Source organism: Erinaceus europaeus, chromosome 4 (genome assembly GCF_950295315.1).
Source record: "Erinaceus europaeus chromosome 4, mEriEur2.1, whole genome shotgun sequence".
Taxonomy (NCBI): Eukaryota; Metazoa; Chordata; class Mammalia; order Eulipotyphla; family Erinaceidae; genus Erinaceus; species Erinaceus europaeus.
In genome coordinates, this window is record NC_080165.1 from 145,370,810 (window position 1) to 145,398,619 (window position 27,810).

The 27,810-nt window shown below is 43.0% G+C and overlaps 1 protein-coding gene across 6 annotated transcripts in view; it reads right to left on the reverse strand.

Annotated features, from left to right (window-relative positions):
- Window positions 1-27,810, reverse strand: part of ATG5 (autophagy related 5) — a 100,488-nt gene that overhangs the window by 40,851 nt on the left and 31,827 nt on the right. For all 6 annotated transcript variants that reach the window (XM_060190694.1, XM_060190698.1, XM_060190695.1 and 3 more), the window contains one exon: window positions 9,246-9,340. In XM_060190694.1, coding sequence (XP_060046677.1) covers window positions 9,246-9,340 — 95 coding nt within the window. The remainder of the gene's footprint in view (window positions 1-9,245; window positions 9,341-27,810) is intronic.

Genomic DNA, 27,810 nt, shown 5'->3' on the forward strand with positions numbered 1-27,810 from the left:
GTGAAGCGACTCCCCTGCAGGTGGGGAGCTGGGGGCTCGAACCGGGATCCTTCCGCCGGTCCTTGCGCTTTGCGCAGCCTGCGCTTATATCTTAATGCTTTTCAGCTATTAAGTTGCAAACGCTACCATGATGTCAACCTGACTTGCCTGGGCAGAAGATCTCATCAATGTGTCCTGGAACCCCACCACTCCAGAGCCCTGCTCAACTAGGAAAAAACAGGAACAGGCTGGGGGTATGGACCCACCTGCCAATGTCCATGTTCAGTGGAGAAGCAATTACAGAAGCCAGACCTTCCACCTTCGGCTCCCCACAATGATCCTGGGTCCATATTTATCTCCAGAGAGATAAAGAATAGGAAAGCTTTCAGGTGAGGCGGTGGGATATGGAACTCTGGTGGTGGGAATTATACCCTTCTTATCCTATGGTCTTGTCGATATTTTTTATTTTATAAATAAATTTAAAAAAGAAAATCAGTGTCTGTAAAGCACAGTGAAGTGGAACACAATGAAGTGAATCATTTGTGTATCATGCTCTTAACTGACAGAATCTGATGACATACCAGTATTACACAAATCTCAATTAAAATTTAGTGTATTTCCACTCATATTTGAACGTCTTGTCATGGGGGATTAAACAAGACTGTTTTAAGTCACATGAAAAACCTATGAGGAGTAACAGTGAGGAAACATGAAAAAGGAATGGGGAGGTGGTTTTCTAAAGTGTAGAAAGTGTCAAATTAATCTCTGACATCTTGGTTTCCATTACTCAGAAATGTCATCTTTCACACATACTCCACCCCAAACTCCTCTGTCTCGATTCTTCAATTGGTGTGCTGCACAGTTAAATAGAAGGTAGGTAGGTTTGGTTAAGTAAAAGCCCAGTAAGTTTCCCAACAGAATTAAAACATTAATGGAGTTTTTTAGTGGATCTACACGAACAATTTCTACTGAAATGCTAAGGAAAACATAATAGAGCAGTCCTGGGAATTATGAAAGAGAACAAAATTAAGATAAAACCTTTTTTCCAGGGCAGGGTAGATAGCATCATGGTTATGCAAAGAGACTCTCATGCCTGAGGCTCCGGAAGTCCTGGGTTTAGTCCCCTACACCACCATAAACCAGAGCTGAACAGTACTCTAGTGAAAATAATAATTTTACGGGGGGGGGGGGGGGGGGGTGTAATGCTTATGGTATTGCTGGCACAGCTTTTCACCTTCATTGATAGGTGTCTGAGCACCATTCCCACCCCGACCTTTGGCCCTCTCTCCCATCATGCACTGGGTCCTCAACACCCTCCCCACCTCCTGCTCACCCTCCTCCCCTAGGGTCCTTTTAAAATAGAATCCTAATGCGGTCCACTACTATATAACTGATGAACAACTTCCAAAATCAAGAAGCCAGCTTTACTTTATTTAGGGGAAAAAAAAAAAAAAAAGGCAAGCATTGCTTATCGGTTTAATTTTTTTTAAACTAAAAAGAACGTTATTATCTTGTTCATGAAATTCCTTGAATTTATAACATCTAAGAAATTTAGAACAAAGCAAGTGATAAAATAATTCCACTGAATAAATGAGTGGGTATTCAAGATTATTAAAAAAAAAAAAAAACAACTTTGTACGGTAAAGAGAAAGCTCCTTAATGCCCCCCCCCCAACTCTGTATTCAAGACAGACCGTCGGGTTTTTACAACATCCTCGTTGCTACAAACTCTTCTCGGCCCTCTTTACACACCGCAAGTTCTCAAAAGACACACCTCTGCATCAAGGAAGCTTTCTCAGACTCCCCGAATTACTCTTAGAAGAACCAGACTTTATGGCACTGCAAACCCCAGTCCACGGCAAGCTGCACACAGTGCAAACTCTGCACTGGTTTGTATATTTCCATTGGTTTCTTTCCACCCTTGGATTATAAGGTCTATTAAGAGTAATGCTCGATTGGAACCACCATGCGTACCATTGGCATGCAAATAACTCTGAGTAAATGGACTCATTGAATGAATGAATGAATGAATGAATGAACGAACGAACGAACGAACGAGTGAGATTTATTTTTTATTCTCTGAAGCATACTGGCAGGATAAGATTTGTGAACCTATGACTTGTGTTCACTTTTAATTCTACAGGCTAAATACTAAATGCTTCAGGATTTCAGTCATTTCAGGAATCATTTTTAACAGATCTTCTCACTGAACGCCATCTGTTTACATGAGCTATTCTAAATAACATTCTAAATTACATTCCTGAAACAGGCCCTGCCCCAATCTCTTCTCTACAATACTGGCTAATTTGATGCACCTGGATTTCAGAACCCAGACCTGAAACTCAGACACCAAACTGTTATGTAAATTACAGAAATGACACATTTTGCTTTGTAACTACTTTTGGACCTATTTTACTTTTACCACTAAAATTTTTGTCACTAAATTTTAGTCATTTTCAGCCTGTGATAATCAAATTACAGATAAGGGGAAAAAAAAAACTAAAGTTTTCCAACAATTTGTACAAAAGTCAGCCTTTAAAGAATATTGCCATGTCTCCTAGGTTCCTACCAGCTTATTTGGTCAAGGCGGATTCACTTGATGGGATAATTATGTTCAGGAACTCTACAAACTGGATTTTTTATAAGTCAAATCACAGTTTGTAAGTCTCATCTAAGTCTGAGTTCTTTTTAAAATCTTTTTTAAAAAATTATTTATCATTAGAGACAGAGAGAATTGAGAGGGGAGGGGAAGATAGCAAGTGGGAGAGAGACAGAGAGACACCTGCAGCCTTGCTTCACCACTCTGAAGCATTCCCCCCCTGCAAGTGGGGACCAGGGGCTTGAACGGGGGTCCTTGTGAACTATAATGTGAGCACTTAACCAGGTGTGCCACCGCCTGGCCCCCTAAGTCTGAGTTCTAACTCTCCTAATTATAACTTCTGCAACCCTGAACAAGTGAGTTAAAATTCCTCAGCTTGTTTCTATATATAAAACAATGACCCCTGCTACATAGAATTTCTATTAGGATTCCGTAAAGAAAAACATTTTACTAAGATATCCGATATTTTAGTAAAATGTAAGTGCTTCATTTATCTTAATAATAAACTTGAATTTCTCAGGCTCTATTTACATTTACTTGTTAGTGTAAGGACTCAAATAGTCTTGAAGAGTTCAGAGACTTGTTTTCATGAGTGAAGAGTACAGACTGATGGAAACGTCTAAGTAAAGCTCTACTCCACTGATGGAAACTCGCAAACATCCAAGTTGTGCTGTGGCAAAGGCGTCAGCAACAAGAATCGGATATCAGTCTTAGGTCAGATAAGAGAAGTTCGGAAGGCAGAGCCCATCTTCCTACGGCGAGGCATGAATGAAGATTGAAAAGCACAAAATAAATAAAAATCCCAGAAATAATTGGGTGGTAAAAACCAAGACTCCTCCATCTTCTGTTCACACATCTCACTCTTAACATTCTGATCAAGTAAAAGCAAAGCTGAAAAGGGGTAGAGGCAAGAGGAAACAAAAACTGTTTCAGGCTCTCTCCTCTTGTTTGATTAAAAAAAAAAAAGCCAGTTTTTTTTTTACACAGAAGTCAGGCAGCTGCCCTAACACAGCCTTCTCCCCACCTGGCAGCCAGGTTTTGTCAAGCAAATTATGAGAATTCTCTACCTTCCCACTTTCTAGCTAATTATAGGGCTTTAGAAAACCATTCTCTCTTTCACAAACACACTCACACACACTCTCTCCCTCTCCCTCTCCCTCTCCCTCTCCCTCTCCCTCTCCCTCTCCCTCTCCCTCTCTCTGTTCTACTAGTATAAGAGAATACTGTTCTAGGGGAGTCGGGCGGTGGCGCAGTGGGTTAAGCGCACGTGGCGCAAAGCACAGGGACCGGCATAAGAATCCCGGTTCGAGCCCCCGGCTCCCCACCTGCAGGGGAGTAGCTTCACAGGTGGTGAAGCAGGTCTGCAGGTGTCTGTCTTTCTCTCCCCCTCTCTGTCTTCCCCTCCTCTCTCCATTTCTCTCTGTCCTATCCAACAACAAAGCAACGTCAACAATGGCAATAATAACTGCCACGAGGCTGCAACAACTAGGGCAACAAAAAGGGGAAAAAATGGCCTCCAGGAGCGGTGGATTCATGGTGCAGGCATCGAGCCCAGCAATAACCCTGGAGGGAAAAAAAAAAATTAAAAATAAAAAAAAAGAGAATACTGTTCTACTAGTATAAGAGAATGCTCTCTCTCTCTGTTCTACTAGTATAAGAGAATACTGTTCTACTAGTATAAGAGAATGCATACATGTGACATTTACCCCAGGACAAAATGGCCAATATGCAGTACCTCCCATCTGTATATCGACTATAATTCCTGCATTAAGTACTAACAGAACAACATTCTTTTCCTATAGATACACAACATATTTACAAGATAAAGCACAGTGCAGTAAAAAAAAAAAAAATGCATGTCACAACATAACACGATCATTCATGGTATAATAAATTAGCCCCAGATCAACTATCGATGCAGGCTGGGTGAGTCAATGAATTAACAAATACCTGTCACTACCACCTGCCACGGAGTTGTCTAGACCCTGGGGCCACACAGCAAGAACAAAAAGATGAACACCTAACAGAAGGATAGATTTTTCTTTTAGGACTGATGAAAAGAGGGAGTACAAAGTAAATCTTAGACTGGCTTGGTGTGGACCAAAGCAAGGGACTCTGGAGCAGGGTCAGGAGGCTGTCGGGTCCTGGTACCCAGCGATGAACCTGAGTTTTGCAGACAGCTCTCTTGATGAAAGAGAATCCGCAGCCATATGCCAACTGAGCTGTCAACCATCCATCTCCTAATAAAACAATAAAGGGAAGGCTAGCCAGTGCCAAATCGCCCACAGAGCCTTGGAGGCAACCCTCCTCGCTCAGCGTTCTTTCTAGGAAACACAACTATTTTTAGGGGCAACTATGTTAGCCGTTACAGCTCAGACACTCTACAATTGTCTGAGTTTAGTGAGGTTTACATGCGTTCACAAATTGTCAGGCCAGGAATCTGATGCAAAAGGGCACAATAATTTTCTACTAGGTGAGCGAAGCAAAATTATGGTGTTGACTTACTGCACTCTGTTATTGTACACAGCTCTGCCAGCAGTTCTTTTGATATGCTCCAACTTTTTTTTTTTGCCTCCTGGGTTTTTGCTGGGGCTCAGTGCCTGCACAAGGCCACTGCTGCTGGAGGCCATTTTCCCCATTTTGTTGCCCTTGTTGTTGGGCTTGTTGTAGTTGTTATTGTTGTCATAGCTGTTGTTGTTAGACAGCACAAAGAGAAATTGAGAGGAGGGGAAGACAGAGAGGAGGAGAAAAAGATAGACACCTGCAGACCTGCTTCACTGCCTGTGAAGGGACCCCCTGCAGGTGGGGGCCCTGGGGCTCGAACCGGGATCCTTATGCTGGACCTGCACTTTGCACCATGTGCACTTAACCCACTGTGCTACCACCCAGCCCCCAATATGTTCCGACTTTGCTCTCATCATTTCAGTTAATTGGAAAATGCTTTGTTTTCTTCAACAGCGAAGTTTAATACTCTAGGAGTCGCTTACCTAAGCATACTTGTAAAGTGCCTAAGTATATGAAACAGATCATTATTATTTTTTAATGTTCTTTTATTTATTGCTGTTGATGTCATCCTTGTTGGATAGGACAGAGAGAAATGGAGAGAGATGGGGAAGACAGAGAGGGGGAGAGAAAGATAGACACCTGCAGACCTGCTACACCGTCTGTGAAGCGACTCCTCTGCAAGTGGGGAGCTGGGGGCTTGAACCTAGATCCTTACCGCCAGCCCTTGCGCTTTGCGCCACGTGCGCTTAACCCACTGCACCACTACCCGGCTCGAAATAGATTACTTTTGTGATCTAGTCTTGCCTTCAATGATCTCACAAGCACTGGAGAGATCGGCCAGCCTACCAGAACACCAACCTCCTTGCGCAAGGTTTCAGAGACTAGAGGTTCAATTACCAGCACAACCTTATAGTGCTGAAAAGAGGTCTTGTTCTCTCTCTGTCTCTCTCTGTCTCTCTCTGATACCCCCTCCACTTTCTCCTCTCAGCAAATACCTATTTTAAATCCCCATGGTATGTTGAGGACACAAGTGCACTTAGCATGCTAGCTAGACCAGGAATCAGCCAAGATGAACAAAATACTCAACTTGTGAACTGACTTGAGGATTTCTACAGATACGCCATGCTACAACTACCAGCCCAGTTATGTAAGTCGGTTCCTTTTGCCTCCACCCAACCTCTTGCAAACTCAGTGCCAAACTGGGCTGTTTTCACAGGAAGCTACTGTGAAAATCTAATCACTGTTGTTTCTGGATGTGATAGTGTGTAGCATGACACTGATATTTACAAAGAATCCTGCATTTCAATACCTGTATTTTACATATGCTACGTGTCCATAAAAGCTGGCCCTTGCTTGGACTAGTTAAAGCACATCACCCAGTGGTAATCAATCTGCCTACGTGCTATTACCGCCAGTGCTTCTCTGATGAGTAGCTCGGTGGTCAGCGCGAATGCATCTACTGTGAGCTATTTCTTCCCTCAGGGCTACCAGGTTTTCTCTCGATCTACCGTATGATTTTACTCGAAGAAACTCTTCTATCTGTCCACCGTCACACAGAACAGCGGACAAAAATGTCACACAACTCTTCTCAAAAGACAATGTTATTCCTTGCTGTACAAAAAAAGAAAAAGAAAAAAAAAAGACAGGTGTTCTCTCCTATTAGTAGCACTCGCTTTCTTTCTCCCCCCTTCCCTTCACGCGTTCTCTGCAAACCTCCCCCTCTTGGGCTAAGCTGTGCTGTTGCTCCCACTCCCAGCTACTTTGTTCCATTGCCTCCTTCCTGTTTAATAAACACACTCTCTCCTCCACACAGCTGGATTACTGTGAGCCTCTGCTTACAATATATACTTCTCTTCTTTTTCTCTTTTTTTCCTTTTGTCATCACTGGAGCTTTTCAGATAGAGAGGGGCAGAGACAGGGAGACGCAGAGAGACGGAAAGAAAGCTTCACCCGGTGTGCTGGGGGTTGGGCTAAAACCAACGACCAACTTTTTCAAACAGAAAAAGAGAAAGAGAAGGAAGACGAATCACCGGAGCACTGAGTCACCTCAGGGTCAGTCATGACGCTGGTCGTGCGCGCGGCAGCCTGGTGTTCTCCCTGGTGTGCCGCCTCTCGGACCCCACAGCATATTCTCCCTGGTGTGCCGCCTCTCGGACCCCACAGCATATTCTCCCAGGTGTGCCGCCTCTCGGACCCCACAGCATATTCTCCCAGGTGTGCCGCCTCTCGGACCCCACAGCATATTCTCCAACTGACCAGTACTCAGCCACGGGGTGTGTGTGTGTGTGTGTGTGTGTGTGTGTATGTGTGTGTGTGTGTGTGTGTGTGTGTGTGTGTTTGTGTGTGTGTGGTGTGTGTGTGTGTGTGTGTGTGTGCGTTTAGAATAGCACCTATGCTTGGAAATCAGTTTAAACAGCAAAATCAACAAAAAGCAGACGAATGTGGAAAGTGGCACTGGGCGAAGGAACAGCAGCACTGAGAATGAGTGTGCCCAGCAAAGCAAGTTTCTCTCGGCTCTGTATGTGGACCCTGCTGAGCACTGACTCTGAACTTACAAATACATTGCAGCAAGCTGGCCAGTTTGCAAAGAGCATGTGCTGAGGACCAACTAAATATGAGAAAAAGATTTACTGTGACCTTTCCTGTGATTTCCAATAAAGAAAGATCTTGAAAGTTCCAATAAATAGTATTTAGTAGCTATGCAGACATAAAGAGCTTTAGATTTCTGCTCCAAGTACCAAATGAGGCAGTCATGATAGTATTAAAAATGTTACTTCCAGGGGTCGAGCGGTAGCCCCCGGCTCCCCACCTGCAGGGGAGTCGCTTCACAGGCGGTGAAGCAGGTCTGCAGGTGTCTGTCTTTCTCCACCCCCCCCCCCCCCCCCGTTTTCCCCTTTTCTCTCCATTTCTCTCTGTCCTATCCAACAACGAACAACAACATCAACAACAATGACCACAACAAGGCTACAACAAGGGCAACAAAAATAGCCTCCAATTCATGGTGCAGGCACTGAGCACCAGCAATAACCCTGGAGGCAAAAAAAAAAAAAAAAGTCACTTCCGGACTTAAGAACCTTACACTCATGGCTACATTAGTCACAGTCCCAAAGTATGGAAGCAACCTAAATGTCTGCTGACAGATGACTAGATAAAAAGCTTAAAGGATATATACTCCATGGAGTACTATTCTGTAATGTTTTTTATCTGTTTGCTATTGGATAGAGACAGAGAGATGTTGAGAGAGGGAGAGACAGAGGGTGAGAGACAGAGAGACACCTGCAGCCCTGCTTCTCCACTCATGAAGCTTTCCCCCTGCAGGTGGGGACCAGGGACTTGAACCTGGGTCCTTGTGCACCATAACGTGTGCACCACCACCTGATCCCTCTTCTGTTATTTTTTAAAAGACAGTATGGCATCCTTCAGGACAAAAATAGATGGAACTGACCGATGGTGGTTATGCTTACTGAAGTAAGTGAGGTGATGAAAGGCAGCTAGCAGATGATTTCACATCTACGTGGAACACAGAGAATTGAAATGTGTTACGAAAGAAAGAAAGAGAGAGAGAGAGAAAGAAAGAAAGAAAGAAAGAAAGAAAGAAAGAAAGAAAGAGGGAAAGAAGAAAGAGACAGAGAGAGAAAGAAAGGAAAAGAAAGTAAGTCGAGTTGTCCCTGAAACACTGAGAGGACGATGGTGGTCCCCCTAGTGGAAGGCATCGTGGGGAGCGAGTCTCCATGCTGTCTTTTTTTTCTTTTCTTTTTGCCTGCAGGGTTACTGCTGGGGCTCGGTGCCTGCTCGCCTAATCCACGGCTCCTGGAGGCCATTTTCCTCACTATTGTTGCTTTTGTTGTTGTTGTTGTTGTCATTTCTGTTGTTTAGGACAGAGAGAAATGGAGAGAGGAGGGGAAGACAGAGAGAGAGGGGGAGAGAAAGACAGACACCTGCAGACCTGCTTCACCGCCTGTGAAGTGACTCCCCTGCAGATGGGGAGCCGGGGGCTCGAACCGGGACCCTTACGCCGGTCCTTGAGCTTTGCTCTGTGTGTGCTTATTAACCTGCTGCGCCACCACCCAGCCCCCTCTTCATGCTATCTTATAGTCTTGTAAATCACCAATAAAAAGAAAGCGAGAAGTGGGGGAGAAAGATGGAAGAATGTTAGTTCCTACCTGATATATTTTGAAAGGGATATAGCGGAATCCATTTTCTTCTGCAGGATATTCCATGAGTTTTCGATTGATGGCCCAGAACTGGTCAAACCTATCTGTAAAGATATTTATTTATTATTTACATTGAGCATTACAATACACCACACATGAAAAGATAAAAGTTGAGCCTCCCTTCAGAAATTTTTGAAAGGGTATTATTTATATACTCTGTTTTGTTCAAGCTTATATTCCTGTAACAGAAAGCAAGACATGCAGGCATCTTCTTCCTCCCAGGTACACATCTGTGCAGACATTTCTGCTCATGAGAAAACCCCTCAACGAATCATGACCAAAAAGGGCAAGGAGGGGTGAGATTCTTGGCTTTACTCCTACCATATAAATTACAAATATGCAGCTTCGAAGAACCCAGTATTTAAGCAGAATATATTTAAAGAAGCGCAGTGAACATTCAACACCAAAAAGGCAAAGTTATAGAAAAGCCTGACTGAAGACTGCGGAGCTGACACTTGTCATGTAACTGTGACGTGCAGTCTAACCTCTGCCTGACAGCACAACTGCACATGTTTTCAGTTTCAATTTTAAAAAATAGAAAGAAAAAAGAGAAAAGAAGGAAAGGAAAGGGAGTGGAATAGAACGGAAAGGGAGGGGAGGGAAGGGGAAGGGGAGGGAAGGGAAAAGGAAGGGAAAGGAGGGGTGGATGCAGAGAGCAGTGGATACACAGTGAAGACACCCAGCCCAGGTGATAACCCGGGTGATAATTTTTAAAAATCAACTTTAAATAAAAAAAACCTGAAATGTAATTCATATATGATAAGACTCATCCTTTAAAAATATTTAACTTAGTAGTTTGCATCACATTCAGAAATGAGTGACTACCGCCAGTGTCTACTTCACACACAGTAACCATCTGCAGGCCTCCCCACCCCGGAGACCTATACTCGCTGATGGTCACTTTCTCCACACCTCCCTTTCCCCCGGGAATCCTGCACCGACTGTGACCTTATTGTGTTCTGATCACTTCATGTATGGAATGATAGAATGTGAGGTCTTTGGCTTGCTAGCTGGCTTTTTTTTTTTTTTGTTCCCACCAGGGTTGTCGCAGGGGTTTGTATGACAAACCCATCACTCCTGGTGGCTGTCGTTCCCCCCCCCTTTTTTCTTTCTATTTCATGTATTTTTACGATCTTTATTTATTTATTGGACAGAGACAGGCAGAAATTGAGAGGAAAGGGGGTGATAGAGAGGGAGAGAGACGAGAGACACCTGCAGCCCTGCTTCACCACTTGTAAAGCTTTCCTCCTTCAGGTGGGGACCGAGAGGCTTGAATGTGGGTCCTTGCACATTCTTATATGTGCGCTCAACCAGGTGGGTTACCATCCGGCCCCCTATTTCATATTTTTTATTTTCTTCCTTTTTTTTTTTTTACATGCATAACATTCCCCAGATTCCCATTTAGCAATACAACCCCCACTATTTCATTCATCATTTTTCATGGACCTGTATTCTCCCCACCCACCCACCCACCCCAGAGTCTTTTACTTTGGTGTAATACTCCAATTCCATTTTAGGTTCGACTTGTGTTTTCTTTTCTAATCTTGTTTTTCAACTTCGACCTGAGAGTGAGATCATCCCATATTCATCCTTCTGTTTCTGACTTATTTCACTCAACATGATTTTTTCAAGGTCCATCCAAGATCGGCTGAAAACGGTGAAGTCACCATTTTTTACAGCTGAGTAGTATTCCATTGTGTATATATACCACAACTTGCTCAGCCACTCATCTGTTGTTGGACACCTGGGTTGCTTCCAGGTTTTGGCTATTACAAATTGTGCTGCCAAGAACATATGTGTACACAGATCTTTTTGGATGGATGTGTTGGGTTCCTTAGGATATATCCCCAGGAGGGGAATTGCAGGGTCATAGGGTAGGTCCATTTCTAGCCTTCTGAGAGTTCTCCAGACTGTTCTCCACAGAGGTTGGACCAATTGACATTCCCACCAGCAGTGCAGGAGGGTTCCTTTGACCCCACACCCTCTCCAGCATTTGCTGCTGTTACCTTTTCTGATGTGTGACATTCTCACAGGAGTGAAGTGATATCTCATTGTTGTCTTGATTTGCATTTCTCTGACAGAGACCTGGAGCATTTTTTCATGTGTTTCTCGGCCTTTTGGATCTCTTCTGTGGTGAATATTCTGTCCAATTCCTCCCCCCATTTTTGGATGGGGTTATTTGTTGTCCTGTTGTTGAGTCTGGTAAGCTCTTTATATATGTTGGTTATTAAACTCTTATCTGATGTATGGCATGTAAAGATCTTCTCCCATTCTGTGAGGGGTCTCTTGATTTGGGTAGTGGTTTCTTTTGCTGTGAAGAAGCTTTTTAATTTGATGTAGTCCCATAGGTTTATACTTGCCTTAGTCTTCCTTGTAATTGGATTCGTTTCATTGAAAATGTCTTTAAAATTTATGCGGAAAAAAGTTCTTCCAATATTTTCCTCTAAGTACTGATAGTTTCTGGTCTAACATCCAAGTCCTTGATCCACTTGGAATTTACTTTTGTATTTGGTGAAATACAGTGATTCAGCTTCATTCTTCTGCATGTTTCAACCCATTGTTTCCAACACCATTTGTTGAAGAGACTCTGCTTTCCCCATGTAATAGTCTGGGCCCCTTTGTCAAAGATTAGATGTCCATAGGTGTGGGGCCTCATTTCTGGGCTCTCAATTCTATTCCACTGGTCAGTGTATCTGTTCATGTTCCAGTACCAAGCAGTTTTGATGACAATGGCCCTATAATATAGTTTGAGATCTGGCAGTGTGATGCCTCCGGTTCTGTTCTTTTTTCTCAAGATTGTTTTGGCAATTCTAGGTCTTTTCTGGTTCCAGATAAACATTTGTAGCATTTGTTCTATTCTCCTAAAAAATGTGCTTGGGATCTTGATGGGGATAGCATTAAATTTGTAGATGGCTCTGGGTAATATATTCATTTTGATGATGTTAATTCTTCCAACCCATGAGCATGGAATATCTTTCCACTTCTTTGTGTCTTTTTCAATTTCTTTGAGTAGTGACTCATAATTTTCAGTATACAAGCCTTTCACTTCTTTGGTTAGGTTTATTCCTAGATAGTTTATTGTTTTTGTTGCTATAGAAAAAGGAACTGATTTCTGGATTTCAATTTCTTCTAACTTAGTGTTTGCATAGAGGAATGCCACTGACTTTTGAATGTTAATTTTATAGCCTGACACATTACTGTATTGCCTGATGATTTCCAAAAGCTTCTTGCTAGATTCCTTAGGTTTTTCCATGTATACTATCATGTCATCTGCAAATAAGGAGAGTTTGACTTCTTCTCTTCCAATCTGTATTCCTTTAATTCCTTGCTCCTGCCTGATTGCTATGGCAAGAACTTCCAACACTATGTTGAATAGTAATGGTGATAGTGGGCAGCCCTGTCTGTACCTGATTTGAGTGGAAATGCTTCCAGTTTTTCACCATTGAGTATGATGTTGGCTGTAGGTTTGCTATATATAGACTCCACTATCTTCAGGAATTTTCCATCTATTCCCATTTTTTGTAGTGTTTTGATCAGAAAGGAATGTTGTATTTTGTCAAAGGCTTTCTCTGCATCTATTGATATGACCATGTGGTTTTTGGTCTTGCTTTTGTTGATGTGGTGGATCACATTGATTGATTTACGTATATTAAACCAACCTTGCATGCCTGGGATAAACCCCACTTGGTCATGATGAACAATCTTTTTGATATACTGCTGTATCCGGTTGGCTAGAATTTTGTTCAATATTTTCGCATCTATGTTCATCAGAGATATTGGTCTGTAGTTTTCTTTTTTGGTTGTGTCCCTGTCTGCTTTTGGTATCAGGGTGATGTTGGCTTCATAGAAGCTGGCAGGGAGTATTCCAGTGTCTTCAATCTTCTGGAAGACTTTTAAAAGTAGAGGTATTAGTTCTTCTTTGAAAGTTTTGTAGAATTCATTTGTAAAACCATCTGGTCCAGGACTTTTATTTTTGGGAAGATTTTTGATAACTGTTTCAATTTCATTAGCTGTGATGGGCCTGTTCATGTTATCCACTTCCTCTTTACTTAGTTTTGGAAGTTGGTAGGTATCTAGGAAATCATTCATTTCTTGCAGGTTCTCTAGCTTGGTGGCATATAGTTGTTCATAGAAGCCTCGCATGATATGTTGAATTTCTGCAGTGTCTGTTGTGATTTCTCCTCTTTCATTTACTATCCGATTTATTTGGGTCTTCTCCTTTTTTTGTTTTGTGAGTCTGGCTAAAGGTTTGTCGATTTTGTTTACTCTTTCGAAGAACCAACATTTACTTTCATTGATCTTTTGTATGGTTTTCCTATTCTCAATGTTATTTATTTCTGCCTTAACTTTAGTAATTTCTGTCCTTCTGGTTGCTTTAGGATTCCTTTGTTGTTCTTCTTCTAGGTCTTTAAGATGTGCAATCAGGCTGTTTATTTGTGCCTTTTCTTGTTTCCTAAAGTGTGCTTGTATAGCTATGAACTTCCCTCTTAGGACTGCTTTAGCTGTGTCCCAAATATTTTGATAGCTTGAGTCTTCATTTTCATTGAACTCTCGAAACATTTTGATTTCTTCCTTGATTTCCTCTTTGACCCAGAAGTTGTTAAGAAGTGTACTGTTGAGCTTCCACATTTTGGCACTGTTTCTAATCTTTTGTTGATTGTTAAGTGTTAGTTTAATTCCACTGTGGTCTGAGAAGATGCTTGGGATGATTTCAGTGCTCTTGAATTGGCTGATGCTGTCTTTGTGGCCTAACATATGGTCTATCCTTGAGAATGATCCATGTGGATTTGAGTAAAATGTGTATTCCAGTTTCTTGGGATGAATGACTCTGAAAATGTCCAATAGTTCTAGTTTATCTATCTCTTCATTTAGCTCCCTTATGTCTTTATTGATTTTCTGCCTGGATGATCTGTCAAGTTGAGATAGTGGGGTGTTGAAGTCCCCTACTATGATTGTGTTACTGTTAATATATTGCTGTAGCTCTTTCAGTAGAAGTTTGATGTATTTAGATGGCTTCTCATTGGGTGCATAGATATTAATAATTGTTAAGTCCTCTTGATTGACTGATCCTCTGAGCAGTAAGTAGTGTCCATTCCTATCTTTTTTAATCTTATCTATTTTAAAGTCTATCATGTCAGATATGAGAATAGCTGTTCCTGCCCTTTTTTGTGGGCCATTGGCTTGAATGATAGTTTTCCATCCTTTCACTTTAAGTCTGTGTTTGTCTTGTTGCGTTAGGTGAGTTTCCTGTAGACAACATATTGTTGGGTTGTGTTTTCTGATCCATCTTCCTACTCTGTGTCTTTTAATCGTTGAATTCAGTCCATTGACATTTATTGATATCAAAGATTGAAGATATTTTAACGCCATTCTTGTAGAGTTTTAGAGTGTTTTGATATATGTTCTATTTGTGGTGGTCTGGTTGTTTATAGGAGACCTTTCAGAACTTCTTTCAAGGCAGGCTTGGTGATGGTTGCTTCCTTCAACTGTTGCTTGTCTGAGAAGGTTTTGATGCTTCCATCTAGTCTGAATGACAATATAGCAGGATATAGTATTCTTGGCTGAAAGCCTTTCTCATTGAGCACTCGATAGATATCTTGCCATTCTCTTCTGGCCTGTAGTGTTTGTATGGAGAAGTCTGCTGCTAATCTTATGGGTTTTCCTTTGTAGGTGACTCTTTGTTTTTCTCTTGCAGCCTTGAGGATCCTTTCTTTATCCTTATTCCTTTCCAATCTAAGTATGACATGTCTTGGTGTCTTTAGGTCTGGGTTAATTCTGTTTGGGACCCTCTGGGCTTCTTGAATCTTTATGTCTTTGGTGTTGTCTAGACTAGAGAAATTTTCAGCTATTATGGCCTGGAGAATGCTTTCTTCCTCCCCTTCTCTTTCTTCCTCTGGTAAGCCAATAATGCGTATATTGTTTCTTTTGAAGTCATCCCATAGGACTCTGTTGTTGTTTTCAGCATCTCTTAATCTCTTTTTGAGATCTCTTACTTCTTTTTTAGTTGTCTCTAATTCATCCTCAATCTTGCTAATTCTGTCTTCAGCCTCATTGATTCTATTCTCTCTGCCCTCTACTGCTTTCTGGAGTTCATCTATTTTGTTGCCCTGCTCTGATACTGTTTTAGCTTGTTCAGTTAGTTGCCTTCTTAGCTCAGCAATTTCAGCTTTCAGCTCTCTAATAACCATGAGATAATTAGAATTTTCTTCCATATTCTCATTTGTTGTTCCTGCATTTCTGATTACAATTTTTTCAAATTCTTTACTCACTCCTGTTATTATTTCCTTAGCTAATCTTTGGATGTTGAACTCATTGTTTTGTGCTTCACCCTCTGGAGGACTTTTAGCTGGACTCTTGTCCTGGTTCGAGTCTCCAATATTTTTTCTTGTTGTTTTAACCATTTTATATAAGTTAACAGTTTTTTCAATCCCTGAATTGGAGTTCAGTGGTGTAAAAGCCTTTTTTTTTTCCCCTGTAGGCTATGGGAGCCTGAGGGCTTTTAAACTATCAATAGGCTTCTTGGCTTAATCACTGACTCCTGACCAAGAGATAAAGCAGGGTGTGGCAGAGATACTCCAGTGGTTATGCAAAGAGACTTTCACAGCCCCTCAGCTATGCCACCGAGAGGCATAGGTCTTCTCCTGAGTTTCCCGGTCAGATCTCTGTACCCTGGTGTCCCTCCCTGTTGCTGCTCCAGACTCTGAGGGCAGTAGCAATGGAGACTCAGAGTTGCATTTGGTGAGTCTCTGGGGAGCCTCCTCCTCCCTTCAGCTGTCCCCTTGTTGTGGAGCAGACTGGAGGTGGTGTCTCCACTGACAAACTGTTGAACTAAGCAGCCACTTAATCTCTCCTTAGGCCCCTCTCTCCTCTCTGTCACCAGCCACGCGTGTTTGTACTCACGGGTGATTTACTGGGTTCCTGTGGTCATTCTAGTCCTGTCCTGTTTTGGTCCGGGTGGTCTCCTCTGGTATTCCTAGTTGATCAAGGAGAGGAGAGGAGAGGGGAGGGGAGGGGAGGGGAGGGGAGGGGAGGGGAGGGGAGGGGAGGGGAGGAGAGAAAGCGATCTGCTGCTCGTAGCTCCGCCTCCGGAAGTCCCATATTTTTTATTTTCATAGAAACAGAGATACATTATGAGGAGAGAGGGAAATAGAGAGGAAGGGAGCGAGAGAGAAACCCGCCCCACACTGGTTCTCAGCCTGCGTCCAAGGCTTCCGCACACACGGCAGCCCCTTCATGTTTATGGCCAGACAGTATTCGACTCCATAGTGTCCCCGTTTCCTTTACCCATTTATGAACGGGCGCACGCACAGGCTGTTTCTACTTTCTGGCTACTGTGAACAGTGCTGCATTTTTACATGCAGGTTTCTGCAAGGATGCGTGTTTTCAATATTCCTTTGTATACAGCTCAGAGCAGAATTGCTGACTTGTGGTGGCTGTTTACTTGTTACACGGTAACTGTGTTCCGAGCAGCTAACAAACTGCTTTCCAGTAAGGCTGCCCACTTTACATTCCAAACAACAAAGTATGAGACCTCCCAACTGATCCACATCTTTGCCAACACTTGCTACTGCGCCACGGTTCTGTTTATTTATTCCGGATAGAGCCAGAGGGAAGCTGAGACACCTGTGGCGCCACTTCGCTGTTGAGGAAGCTTCCTTCCCGAGGGTGTAGATCTGAGGACCAGAGGTTTGGACCCGGGTCCTTGTGCACTGTAACGTGTGTGACCACCCAGGGGCACCACCCACCAGTCCCTTTGTCACATCTTTTTAAATATAGTTGGGGAGTGTGTATACAGGTGAGGGTGAAGCACTGTCGCCTTCTGGTTTCGATCTGCGTTTCCCTAATGATTAAGCATTTGATCTGCATTTCCCTAATGATTAAGCACTGGGCATCTTCTCTTTGTTGAACGGTCGTCTACGCAGCATCTTTGGAGAAGTGTCTATTAATTCCTCTGCCTGCCTAGTAACTGAGTTCTCTGTCTTTTTATTGCTGAGTTTAAGAGTTCCTTATATAGTCGGAATACAAGTCCCTTTGCCAGCAAATGACACAAATGTTTCCCATCCTACATATTATTTTTAAACTTTTTGAACTCCCCAAGATTCCACCTAACAATATTTCTAGCTCATGTTTTTCTCGGCAGTAAATCTCTAGACATTCCATACCAGTGTAAGACTAATCAAGCCAAGGTACCTTAAAACATATTATCTGCCACAAGCTTAATCACAATTTAATTTGCATTTAGTACATCAATCTTGCTTAGATTGTCATTAATGACATAAAAGAATAAAGTTTACTTGCTCTTTCTAATATCTCTGTCCTAGAAAACTGAGTTTCTGAACCTACCTTATTCTCACTCTTAACTTGGACAGGTAATTTAATCCAGTTAGTTTAATGGATTTTCACAGTTGACAACCAAGGTTCAGCTTGTAACGAGTTTAATTAAGAACCAAGACCAGACTTTCTGATTCAGAATCGTAATTGTTTCAACAACTGTAACCACAAAACTGCAGCTTCACCAATTTTTTTTCACATATGAATAAATTATTTTTAGTGCTTGTTCTAAAAAGTTACCTACAGCAAACAGATACCTAACAAGAATAATACAGTTAAATAAGTATATACTTCATGCATACCTAAAGTTTTACTCATGACCTCATCATTCAATCTCTGGCCCCTGTCACAGTAAGTGTGAAGCTAATGCTATCAAATCAAAGAATAGAGTCCTATGAACATAATTGTACTGAAAAAACTTGGGGTTCTCATTCTAGAGTTGTAGGTGTTTCTCTTCCTCCCCATCACCTCATTCCCTCTCAGTGTTTCACTGTCCTATCAAATAAAGGGGGGGGGGGGCTTGGCCATCGGCATCAGTGGATCTGTCCTGCCGGTACTGACACTCGTGACAACCCTGGTGGCAGAAACAAATAAGTAATAAAAGACCTGTATAAATCTTCAAATAAAAATTTATGTTCTATGAGACAGACATTTTCTCACCAATGCTAAGAACATTTCAATTAAAGGTAAGCTGTCAGTTATAAATCAGTTATTAACAAGAAAATGTAAATAGAAGTAAAATAAAGTCGTGGACGGGCCTGAGTAAACAGCCCAGTGTTACAGTGTTTACGGCATCAGGTCTCTTCTATCACTTAGTGTTGCAAATTTTGAAAATTTCTGGTTAGAGCACGACATACAGAACTGTGTTGGTGGGTTCAGTGACTTACATGCACATATATACAGGAGTGGGGCAAGCTTATAACTTTCTCTTTTTTAACTTTATTATTTGGATACATAAAATTTTATTTATTGGATACAGACAGTCAGAAATCGAGATGGAAGGAAATAAAGAGGAAGAGAGACAGAGAGACACCTGCAGCCCCGTTTCACCGCTCATGAAGTGTCCCGCCTGCAGGTGAGGAGAGGGGGCTCAAATCTAGGTCCCTGCAAATTGTACGGTGTGCATAAGCAGGTGCACCACTACCCAGCCCCAAAGCTTATAATCTTCTAAACCACTAAGAAATCACTACTAATAAAAATAAATGAAAACTATTTTTAAGGTAATTGGTCACATATTTCTGCTAGGATGATAGTCTTCTACTGATCCTGCTGAAAAAACCACGAATAATGGATGGCAACAATTCCAAGTAGGAAGGCAATGATAATCTAAGTTTGCAGTCAGCTAAAAACGCGCGTGAGAAAAATGCAGTAGACAGGCCCAGGCGGTGCTTAAGTGCTCACATTATAGTGATCAAGGACCTAGGTTCAAGTCCCTGGTGCCCACCCACAGGGGGACAGCTTCAGGAGTGGTGAAGCAGGGCTGCAGTGTCTCTTTTTCTCTTATCTCATCCCCCTCTCAATTTCCCTCAATCCAGTAATAAATAAAATAAAAATGTAGTAGAGTATGAATTTTGCTGTACAACTGAATGTACTTAGTATGTTCAGGATCCAAGAGAAATAATGAATACATACAAGTACTCCATTTTAAAAAAGAAAGAAGACACGACACATATTACATGCCTCTACTAGGTTGAGTAATATTGTCCATGCAGAATTCTGTGAAGAGGAGGGTTGCCTACAAAGTGATTTTTCAGTGAACTGCTTTTATCTTTACAGCAAAGCTTGGTGCCTGGTGGTGGCGCACCTGGTTAAGTGCACATCTTCACCATACACAAGGACCCCTCCCTCTGGTCCCCAGCTGCAGGGAAGATGCTTCACAAGCAGTGAAGCAGCTGCTGTAGGTGTCTGCCTCTCACCCTCCTCCTCTCTCAATTGCTCCTTGTCCTATCAAATAAGGGGGGGGGGGAGAAGGAGGACACTGGGAGCAGTGGATTTGTGGTGCCAGCACAAAGCTCTAGCAATGACCCCAGTGGCAATAAATAATAAATAAGCTTAAAGTCTGTGTCAGGTGCTACCAGATTTTTTTTTTTTTAATTTGGAACTTTTTTTTTTTTTTAAACTTGTGTTTTCATTTGATAGGAGAGAGAGAAAAAGATAAGACAGACTCTTCTGTTTTGAAGTGGAAAAAGTCACTGAGAGCTGTCTGGCAGGGGGCCTCACCCAGTCCAAGCAGTCTTAAAGAGACTTGCAAACTCGTGAAGAGAGAAGTGGGCAGAATCCGTGGGCCGGCCTGTGTGTTAATGGTAAGAGGAATGTCCGTGCCAGAGAAGCTCACTCTGTACTTCCGTACAGAAACAATCATCTGAGCACAAGGACTGCACTCCAGGGAATGTTGTTGCTGAATGCATCAAAGGAACGACAGAATCTTTATTCCAGGGCAATTCTGACTGAAAATATCACCTTCTCAGAATAAACTGAAAGAAGGCTTTTATTTTTTTAAAGATTTTCAATGAAATATTCTATTTTTATTTATTTCCCTTTTGTTGCCCTTGCTCTTTTTTTTATTGTTGTAGCTATTGTTAGATAGGACAGAGAGAAATGGAGAGAGGAGGGGAAGACAGAGAAGGGGAGAGAAAGACAGACACCTGCAGACCTGCTTCACCACCTGTGAAGCGACTCCCCTGCAGGTGGGGAACCGGGATCCTTAAGGTGGTCCTTGTGCTTTGCGCCACTTGCACTTAACCTGCTGTGCTACTGCCTGACTCCTGACTTTTACTTTTTTACCCTGCAAAAGTGGTGGTCTGGAAAACTGGAATCATGGAAAGTAACCAAAATTACCACTGTGGTGGCCTCCTAACTAGTCTCTGCATTTGTGTCTTCTCAACACATATCAAAAAAAAAAAAAAAAAAAAAAAAAAAAAAAAAAGGACAAATCAAAATCATATCACTAATTTAAAAAATATTCCAGAAAATTTTCTAATGGGCCATACATGAGGGGAAATGCTTATTATTATTATCAGTGATTACTTGCAGATAAGTACTAGAATCGTTATTTTAAGAAAAACCAATCCACGGTACCTCCTTACTGTCTACAATTCGAGCAGGCTAACTCCCGCTCAAACAGACTCTGCATGCAAGCAACTGGAACGTCAGAAATGAAGCGGTTCATCCCAGGAAGCAGCTCTTTTCAGCCTTCTTAGCCAGCCGGTGGAGTACAGAGACTCCCGAGTTCTTCTGAGGCCTCCTGTTCGCCAATCTGCTCACTCACTAAGCTCAGGTCCTATTCTCTCTCTTCTCTGTCCAGAAAGCTAGCTTGTTCCCACATCAGTTTAGGCAGCTTGGGATCCTCACTTTTCTGATCTTCACATGCAGCTGGCTTCCTTTTCATCCATCAAGTCTCAACAGAAGTACCATCTCCTCAGTGTCCCCTCCTAGTTCTAGCTGAGCGTTATTCTGCTTCTAAACTCATCACCACTTGAAAGGGTAGCAGGCTCTCAAATGATGTTTCCATTGGTGGTATCCAAAATGATTTCCAGCCAGGGGAACTTTTTCCTTAAATTTTTTATTAGTGATTTAATAATGATTAACAAGATTGTAAGATAACAGGAGTACAATTCCACACAGTTCCCACCACCAGAGTTCTGTGTCCCCCTCCCCTCCATTGGAAGCTTCCATATTCTTGATCCCTCTGGGAGTGTGGGCCAAGATTCTTTATGGGGTGCAGAAGGTGGGAGGCTTGGCTTCTGTAATTGCTTCTCTTCTGGACAAGGCTGTTGGCAGGTGGCTCCACACCCCCAGCCTGTTTCTATCTTTCCCTAGTGGGGATCAGGGTCACTTTGTGTGTGGGATTTGCATAGTCTTCCTGAGCCTGCCAGGAAGAAAACCGAGGTTTACCCTGGGCACTCTGGTTTCTTTTCACATCCCAAACATGTGTGTGTTAGGTTCCTGCCTTGTTTGAATAGCTCTATTCTGAATGAGTGTGGATGTGTTTGCCTGTACCCCAAGCCAAAAGCACTTCCTGCCCGGGGCTGGTTCCTGTGTCATGCTGCCAGCTACCAGGGGAAAGGCTCTGTCAACCTTGATTCCGAACCGGGATAAGCACGGTGGAAAATAAATAGATGAGTATAAATAACTGTTTAATATTAGAAGTGTCTGTGGCCATTATTTAGAATGTTGGTGATGTTTTTGTGACCGGAAGTGACAACATTTGCTTTAATCACTCTATGGTAAAATACACTTAGCACACATCAACTTTGCTTAAAGCAGCAGATTCCAAGAACCTACAGAGGTCACAAGACTAAGAAATTGCAGCTACTTTACATTGTACTGTCTCTCTCCCCAACTCAAAAAAAGGCAGCATGAAAGTGAAGCTTTTGCTTTCAACCCTAGAATGTTCCTAGTATCATGTACATGGTCAAAAAATGTTTGTTAAACATTAAGTGACTAAATGAATGACTACTTTAGGCATGTAGGAAGCAAGAAAAAGAAGGGATCCCAGATGTTTTAATTCCTCATTTATGAAAGGAAATTATTAGCAGTGCATATTCGTAAAGTCTCTGAAAGAGCAAGAGACAACAGTGCCCGGCACAAAGTAAACGCAACAGAAGTGTCTGATCTCTTCAGCCGCCTCAGATTCAACAAGACGACACGCTCGGCAACAAGGTTAAGTACAGATCCAGAACCAGTAATGGGAAAGTGGTTCTCCTCAGACCCAATCATCATACAAGTGCCGTACTGTTTGCTTTGGCCCAGGCCCAGGTAGTCCGTACTACTCGCTTCTACGCTGCGTCTTGAAGTCATACAACTGAAGCACCTTTGCTAGACATGGTGGGGGGATTCTGAGCCATAACACAGGTCAGCTACGGTTTGTTAGAGCCGCCAGTTTTCCTCAATAGCTTGGACCTTGGACGCTGTGCTGCGAGGCCAGGCGTTAGACCAGCCTCCACCAGCTGGAAGGAAGCTTTGCCGCTGTGACTCCTTCACTCTTATTAGTCTCTACCACTGTCTCTTACAACAAGTTTCTTCTCCTTCATGTCCATTTTTGCTTTCTCCAGCCTTTCAACCAATTAAAGAAGGCTCTATCTCTTCACTGTATGAGGAGATTTTATTTATTTATTTTTGAATCTTTTAATTTGACAGGATAGAGAGAAACTGAGAGGGGAGTGAGATATTTGAAACAATGTTGTGGCCTCTTTCACCAAATCTCTCTGCCTCTTCCTGTCTCTATCCGAGGGGGAAAAAAAAAATTCATGCAAAGTGCCCAACACAGAGCTGAGGTATTTAGCTGAAGGGGTCATGGTTACTCTAAAGGGGAATTATACTTTATCCATGAACTCGGTATCAACCCGTCCAGAACACTGCTTCTCAGATGTTATCATCTTTATCTCCTGAAGGAATATCTGGCAATATCTCTTGGCATTTAAGGTATCTATTTATGAGAGAAACCCAGAGCATCACTGTGACACAAGCAATGTCACAGACTGAACTCTAGACCTCGTGCTTGAGGGTCTGATGCTTTACCCACAGTGCCACCTCCTGGGCAGGGTCTTTAGGCATTTCTTCAATGTCATGACTGAGTTGGAAAGAGTTTGCTAGTGCCATCTGACAAGTGGGTAGAGGCCAAGAATACCACGAGGCCTCCTAAAACTCCCAGGTCAGTGCAACAGCCAACAAGTTACCCAGTTCAAACTACCTACCCTTCCGAGCTTGCGGATCCCTGCTCCAGAGTAGAGGCCCACAAACCAAACTTCAGTGTGCGGCAACACTCAAGCCACACCCAAGACTTCAGCTGTGTGATTTCTAATCAGTCCCTACCTAATTCTAGAAGATATGGCCACTCACTGTTAATAATGGACTCTTTCCAATAAACTTATATTAGTATAGTTTATGGTGTATTATGAAACAGCTGTCTCAATGTTTTCACCAAGTTTTAATAACTGTGATGCTTACTGCTAAGTCTAACCAAAGAACTGTAAGGGGCTATGATCCAAGCTATTACCAAATTTACTTATGCACTTAAATCAAGTAATTTAAAGAGCAATGTTTCTCCAGAAGGCTAGTAGAGTCTCTATACATTTGTATTAAAATATAAATGCAAAGCCTTTATATTTCTGATTACAGAACGAAGATCATGGGACTGATCTTAAGTCTGTAGTAGTTTTTAAAAAATGTTTGTTTCATAGTAAAACTTTCTAAACTCTTTTTCAGCCACCAGGTTCCAGATGCTACCATGATGCCAACCTGACTCTCCTGGGCAGATGATCCCACCAATGTGTCCTGGAGCCCCACCTCCCCAGAGCCCTGCCCCACTAGGGAAAGAGAGAGACCGGCAGGGAGTATGGATCGACCTGCCAACACCCATATTCAGCAGGGAAGCAATTACAGAAGCCAGACCTTCCACCTTCTGCATCCCACAATGACCTTGGGCCCATACTCCCAGAGGGATAAAGAATAGGAAAGCTATCAGGGGAGGGGATGGGATACGGAGCTCTAGTGGTGGGAACTGTGTGGAGTTGCACCCCTCAATATAGTTGTACCTGTCAATATTTCCATTTTGTAAATAAAAATTAAAAAAAAGAAAGCAAACAAAGTGCGATCTCGACTCATCTTTTCCCCAGTTTGCTTTTCCCCTCATGGCGCTCATGACACATGGTGGGTTTAACTTTTATCATATTTACTTAGTTGTGTTTCTCACGACAGTGAAAGCTGCACAGGTCACAATTTAGTCTGTTGTGAGTCCTGTTTTATCTCCAGTACAGGTTCAGTAACTACCTCCTCAAGGAGACAGCATTAAAGTGGCACACCTGGGGCCAGGCAGGGTCGCACCTGGTAGAGTGCACACATCCTAGTGCGCAAGGTTCAAGCAGCCCAGTTCCCACCTGCAGGGGGAAAGACTCATGAGCAGTGAAGCAATGCTACAGGTGTCACCCACCACCCCCTTCCCTCTCAACTTCGGTCTCTATCTTAAATAAATAAGTAAATAAATAAAGATATTTGAAGGTGATGTCTGTAAGGAGATGGACCAAGTTACTGCAGGCTCATTTTGTATGCCAGCTTATTCCTGAGTGGGGCAATGAGGGTGTTTCCAGATGAGATGAGTATTTTAATAAGGGCTGTCCGTTCCCATATGGGGAGCACCACACCACTGTTAGTTAAGGAAGGACATCACAAATGAAAACAAAAGGCCAAAGGGAATCTGCCTTTTAGTCTTCCTGGCCTACTACTGAATTGGCCATCTTATGTCATCAGACAGGAATTCACACCATTGGCTCCCCTGGCTCTCAGCCCTTTGTACCTGATCCTGAACTAGATCACACCAACAGCTTTCTTAAGTCTCCAGCTTGCAGAGAGGCTGAACACGGGATTTCCAGCCCTGCACAGTCATAAAGAGTCATTTTCTCAAAGTAAATGCACTGTAAATTTTATATGGCTTTATGTACATAAACATATACAAACAAATTGATTTCATTTCTCTGAGTAATATAAGGATCATTAAGGAGAGCACATGAAACCAAGCACATGATAAGGCTTATTAAAAAAAAAAAAAGCTGTAAAAGGTGTATCAAAGAAAGAAGAAACACAGAAAAAGAAAGAAAAAAGAAGAGAACATTTAAGGGAGTTTGGCATCATATTAAGAGATATGAAAACAAAGTTCAACCATTCAGCTTCTGTCTAGTCTCCATTTCTCCAAGGACAGAATGAAGTTGAGAGAGTAACACGACAGCAAAGCTAAAGTGAAAAGCCCAGAAGTAGTATGAGGTACTCTCCTTTGGGCTCCTAATTTAAATTACTGTTCATTCTCAAATAATGGAGAATTACTTCAGAGAATACTAATTCAAATTAGACAGAACTAGAAAACCAATGCCAACAGTCTTAGGAAACTGGAAAAATAGAATAAAAAATAAAATGAATGAGGGTCTGGGCGATGGTGCACCTGGATGAGTGCACATGTTAGCGCATGCAAAGACTGTGTCCAACTGCCCAGTTCCCACCTGCAGGGGGAGCTCACAAGTGGGGAAGCAGGGCTGCAGGTGTCTCTCCTGTCTCCTTCTCTACCTCCCCCTGGCCCTAAACAGTTACAGAGCTCGAGGGATACCTTAGAATGGTCAGGCTCAAGTTGCAGGCCTAGAAGGTACAGACTAGATCAACTGAGGAGAGAATGTCAGTGCTCCAGATACAGCCACCAGAATCTGAATTCAAACAAGTTGGAAAGGAGAACTTTAGAGGGGGAAATGAAGTAATCCTCTATGACTGCAGATTCCATTTAAAAAAAATGAATATAGGAACTATAGGGATACCCAAGGAAAAAGAGGAATAAAGAATATATTTAAACAAATCGTAGCAAAACAAAAACCAAAACACCCTCCATAGCCTAGCAATATCAAAAACACAAGACATTGGGAGTTGGGTGGTAGTGCAGCGGGTTAAGCGCTCGGCACAAGGAGCAAAGCGCAAGGACCGGCGTAAGGATCCCGGTTTAAGCCCCCGGCTCCCACCTGCTGGGGAGTCGCTTCACAGGCGGTGAAGCAGGTCTGCAGGTGTCTGTCTTTCTCTCCCCTTGTCTTCCCCTCTGTTGGGCAGTCCTCCAGCTTCCCCGCTTAACACTGCGGTCTATTTACATAACCACTGTTAGCTAAGAACCGCCCTGCCTGCAGGGCATTGGTTTAATCCCCACTGGTTCACACTCTTTTTGCTCCGCCCCTCCACCACTCTCTTTTCGCTCCACCCTCTCTACATCACATCCTGTTTCCACCCTACTTGGCAAATATAAATACAGCTGCTCTTCTGATTAAACACACTTGGAATTGCTTTCTGGCTCTGAGAGTCCCAGAGTCTCTCTCCTGGACACTAGCCCGGCAGGAGTTCCTGATCCCTCTCCCACGCAGCAGCCTAGGTTGGCTCCAGTCAGTTCTCTCCAACCCAGAGAGCACTTGCTCGGGAAGAAGCACCCTCAGGCTATCCCGGCACCCCTCCTCTCTCCATTTCTCTCTGTCCTATCCAACAACAGCAACGATAACTACAACAACAAAAACAACAAAAACAACAAATGGGAAAATAAATAAAGACATTCAGAAATTGAATGAACACCCAAGTTTCTAACCCCTCCCCCCCCCACAAAAAGGCCCACACCAAGACACATCGTAGTAAAACTATGGAAAAGTGCAAACAAGTAAAAATTGGATGGGCTGCTAGGGAAAGGAAGCAACCAACACACCAGGACTGCCAGGCTCTCATTGGAGTTCTCATCACAAGCCCTTGAGGCAAGGAGGATGTGCAATGATTGACATACTTAATATATTAAGAGCTAATATACCTGTCGGCCACAGACACTCTGTCCTGCCAAATTATCTGTCACATAGGAGGGAGAAGTGAAAATGTTCTCAAATATACGGAAGCTGAAGGAATTCACCACCACCAACCCTGCCTTGCAAGAATGATTGAAACGAGTCCCACGTGAAAAGAAGCAGAGGAATTCCAACGCAGCGAGGCAAGCAGGCAAGCAGTGGTAGATCAGGACCAGGACGACAGAAAACATCGAGAGGAAAAAACAGACAGTGGGGGGGGGGGGGAATAGAGCAACACGGGCAAATGTTGGTAAATTAAAACCAAACTATCATGGATGGATAAGTCCTTTTCTGCTTCTAAGCCTAACCCTGCTCACCCACCAGCACCCTGCCCTCTATGTCCCCGCTCAGCTCACCCAGACACACGTACTCTACAACTCAAAGTGAGACCGACACTGACAGCCTGCACCCCACCCGTACTTGACTGTAAGACTGAATGCTTGGGGAACGTGCCACGCTGCCACATTCACCCTGGTGTTCCTTCTGTCGGGCATGATGCCACCACATGCAGGTTCTTGCAACTGGCCAATCAATCCACAATACCAGGATCTGTGCAGGGTTCTCCAATAATGAAAGCTGTTTTTGAGACCTGATTAAAGAGTATGAAACCTGTAAGAACATAAAACCAAGGTCTGGAGAGTGAAGACAGTCCTGCTGGTAAGGCACCTGCCTGGCCACACGTGTGGCCCAGCTCCCGTCCGGCACCACATGGAGGCGCTGTGGAGTGGAGGAGCCTCCAGTGCTGTGTTGTCTCTCGTCCTGCCCCTTTCTCCCTCTGTCTGTCTCTAACTGAAAAACAAAAGCAGCATGGGAATACTGAAATCCTGCACTCAAGACCC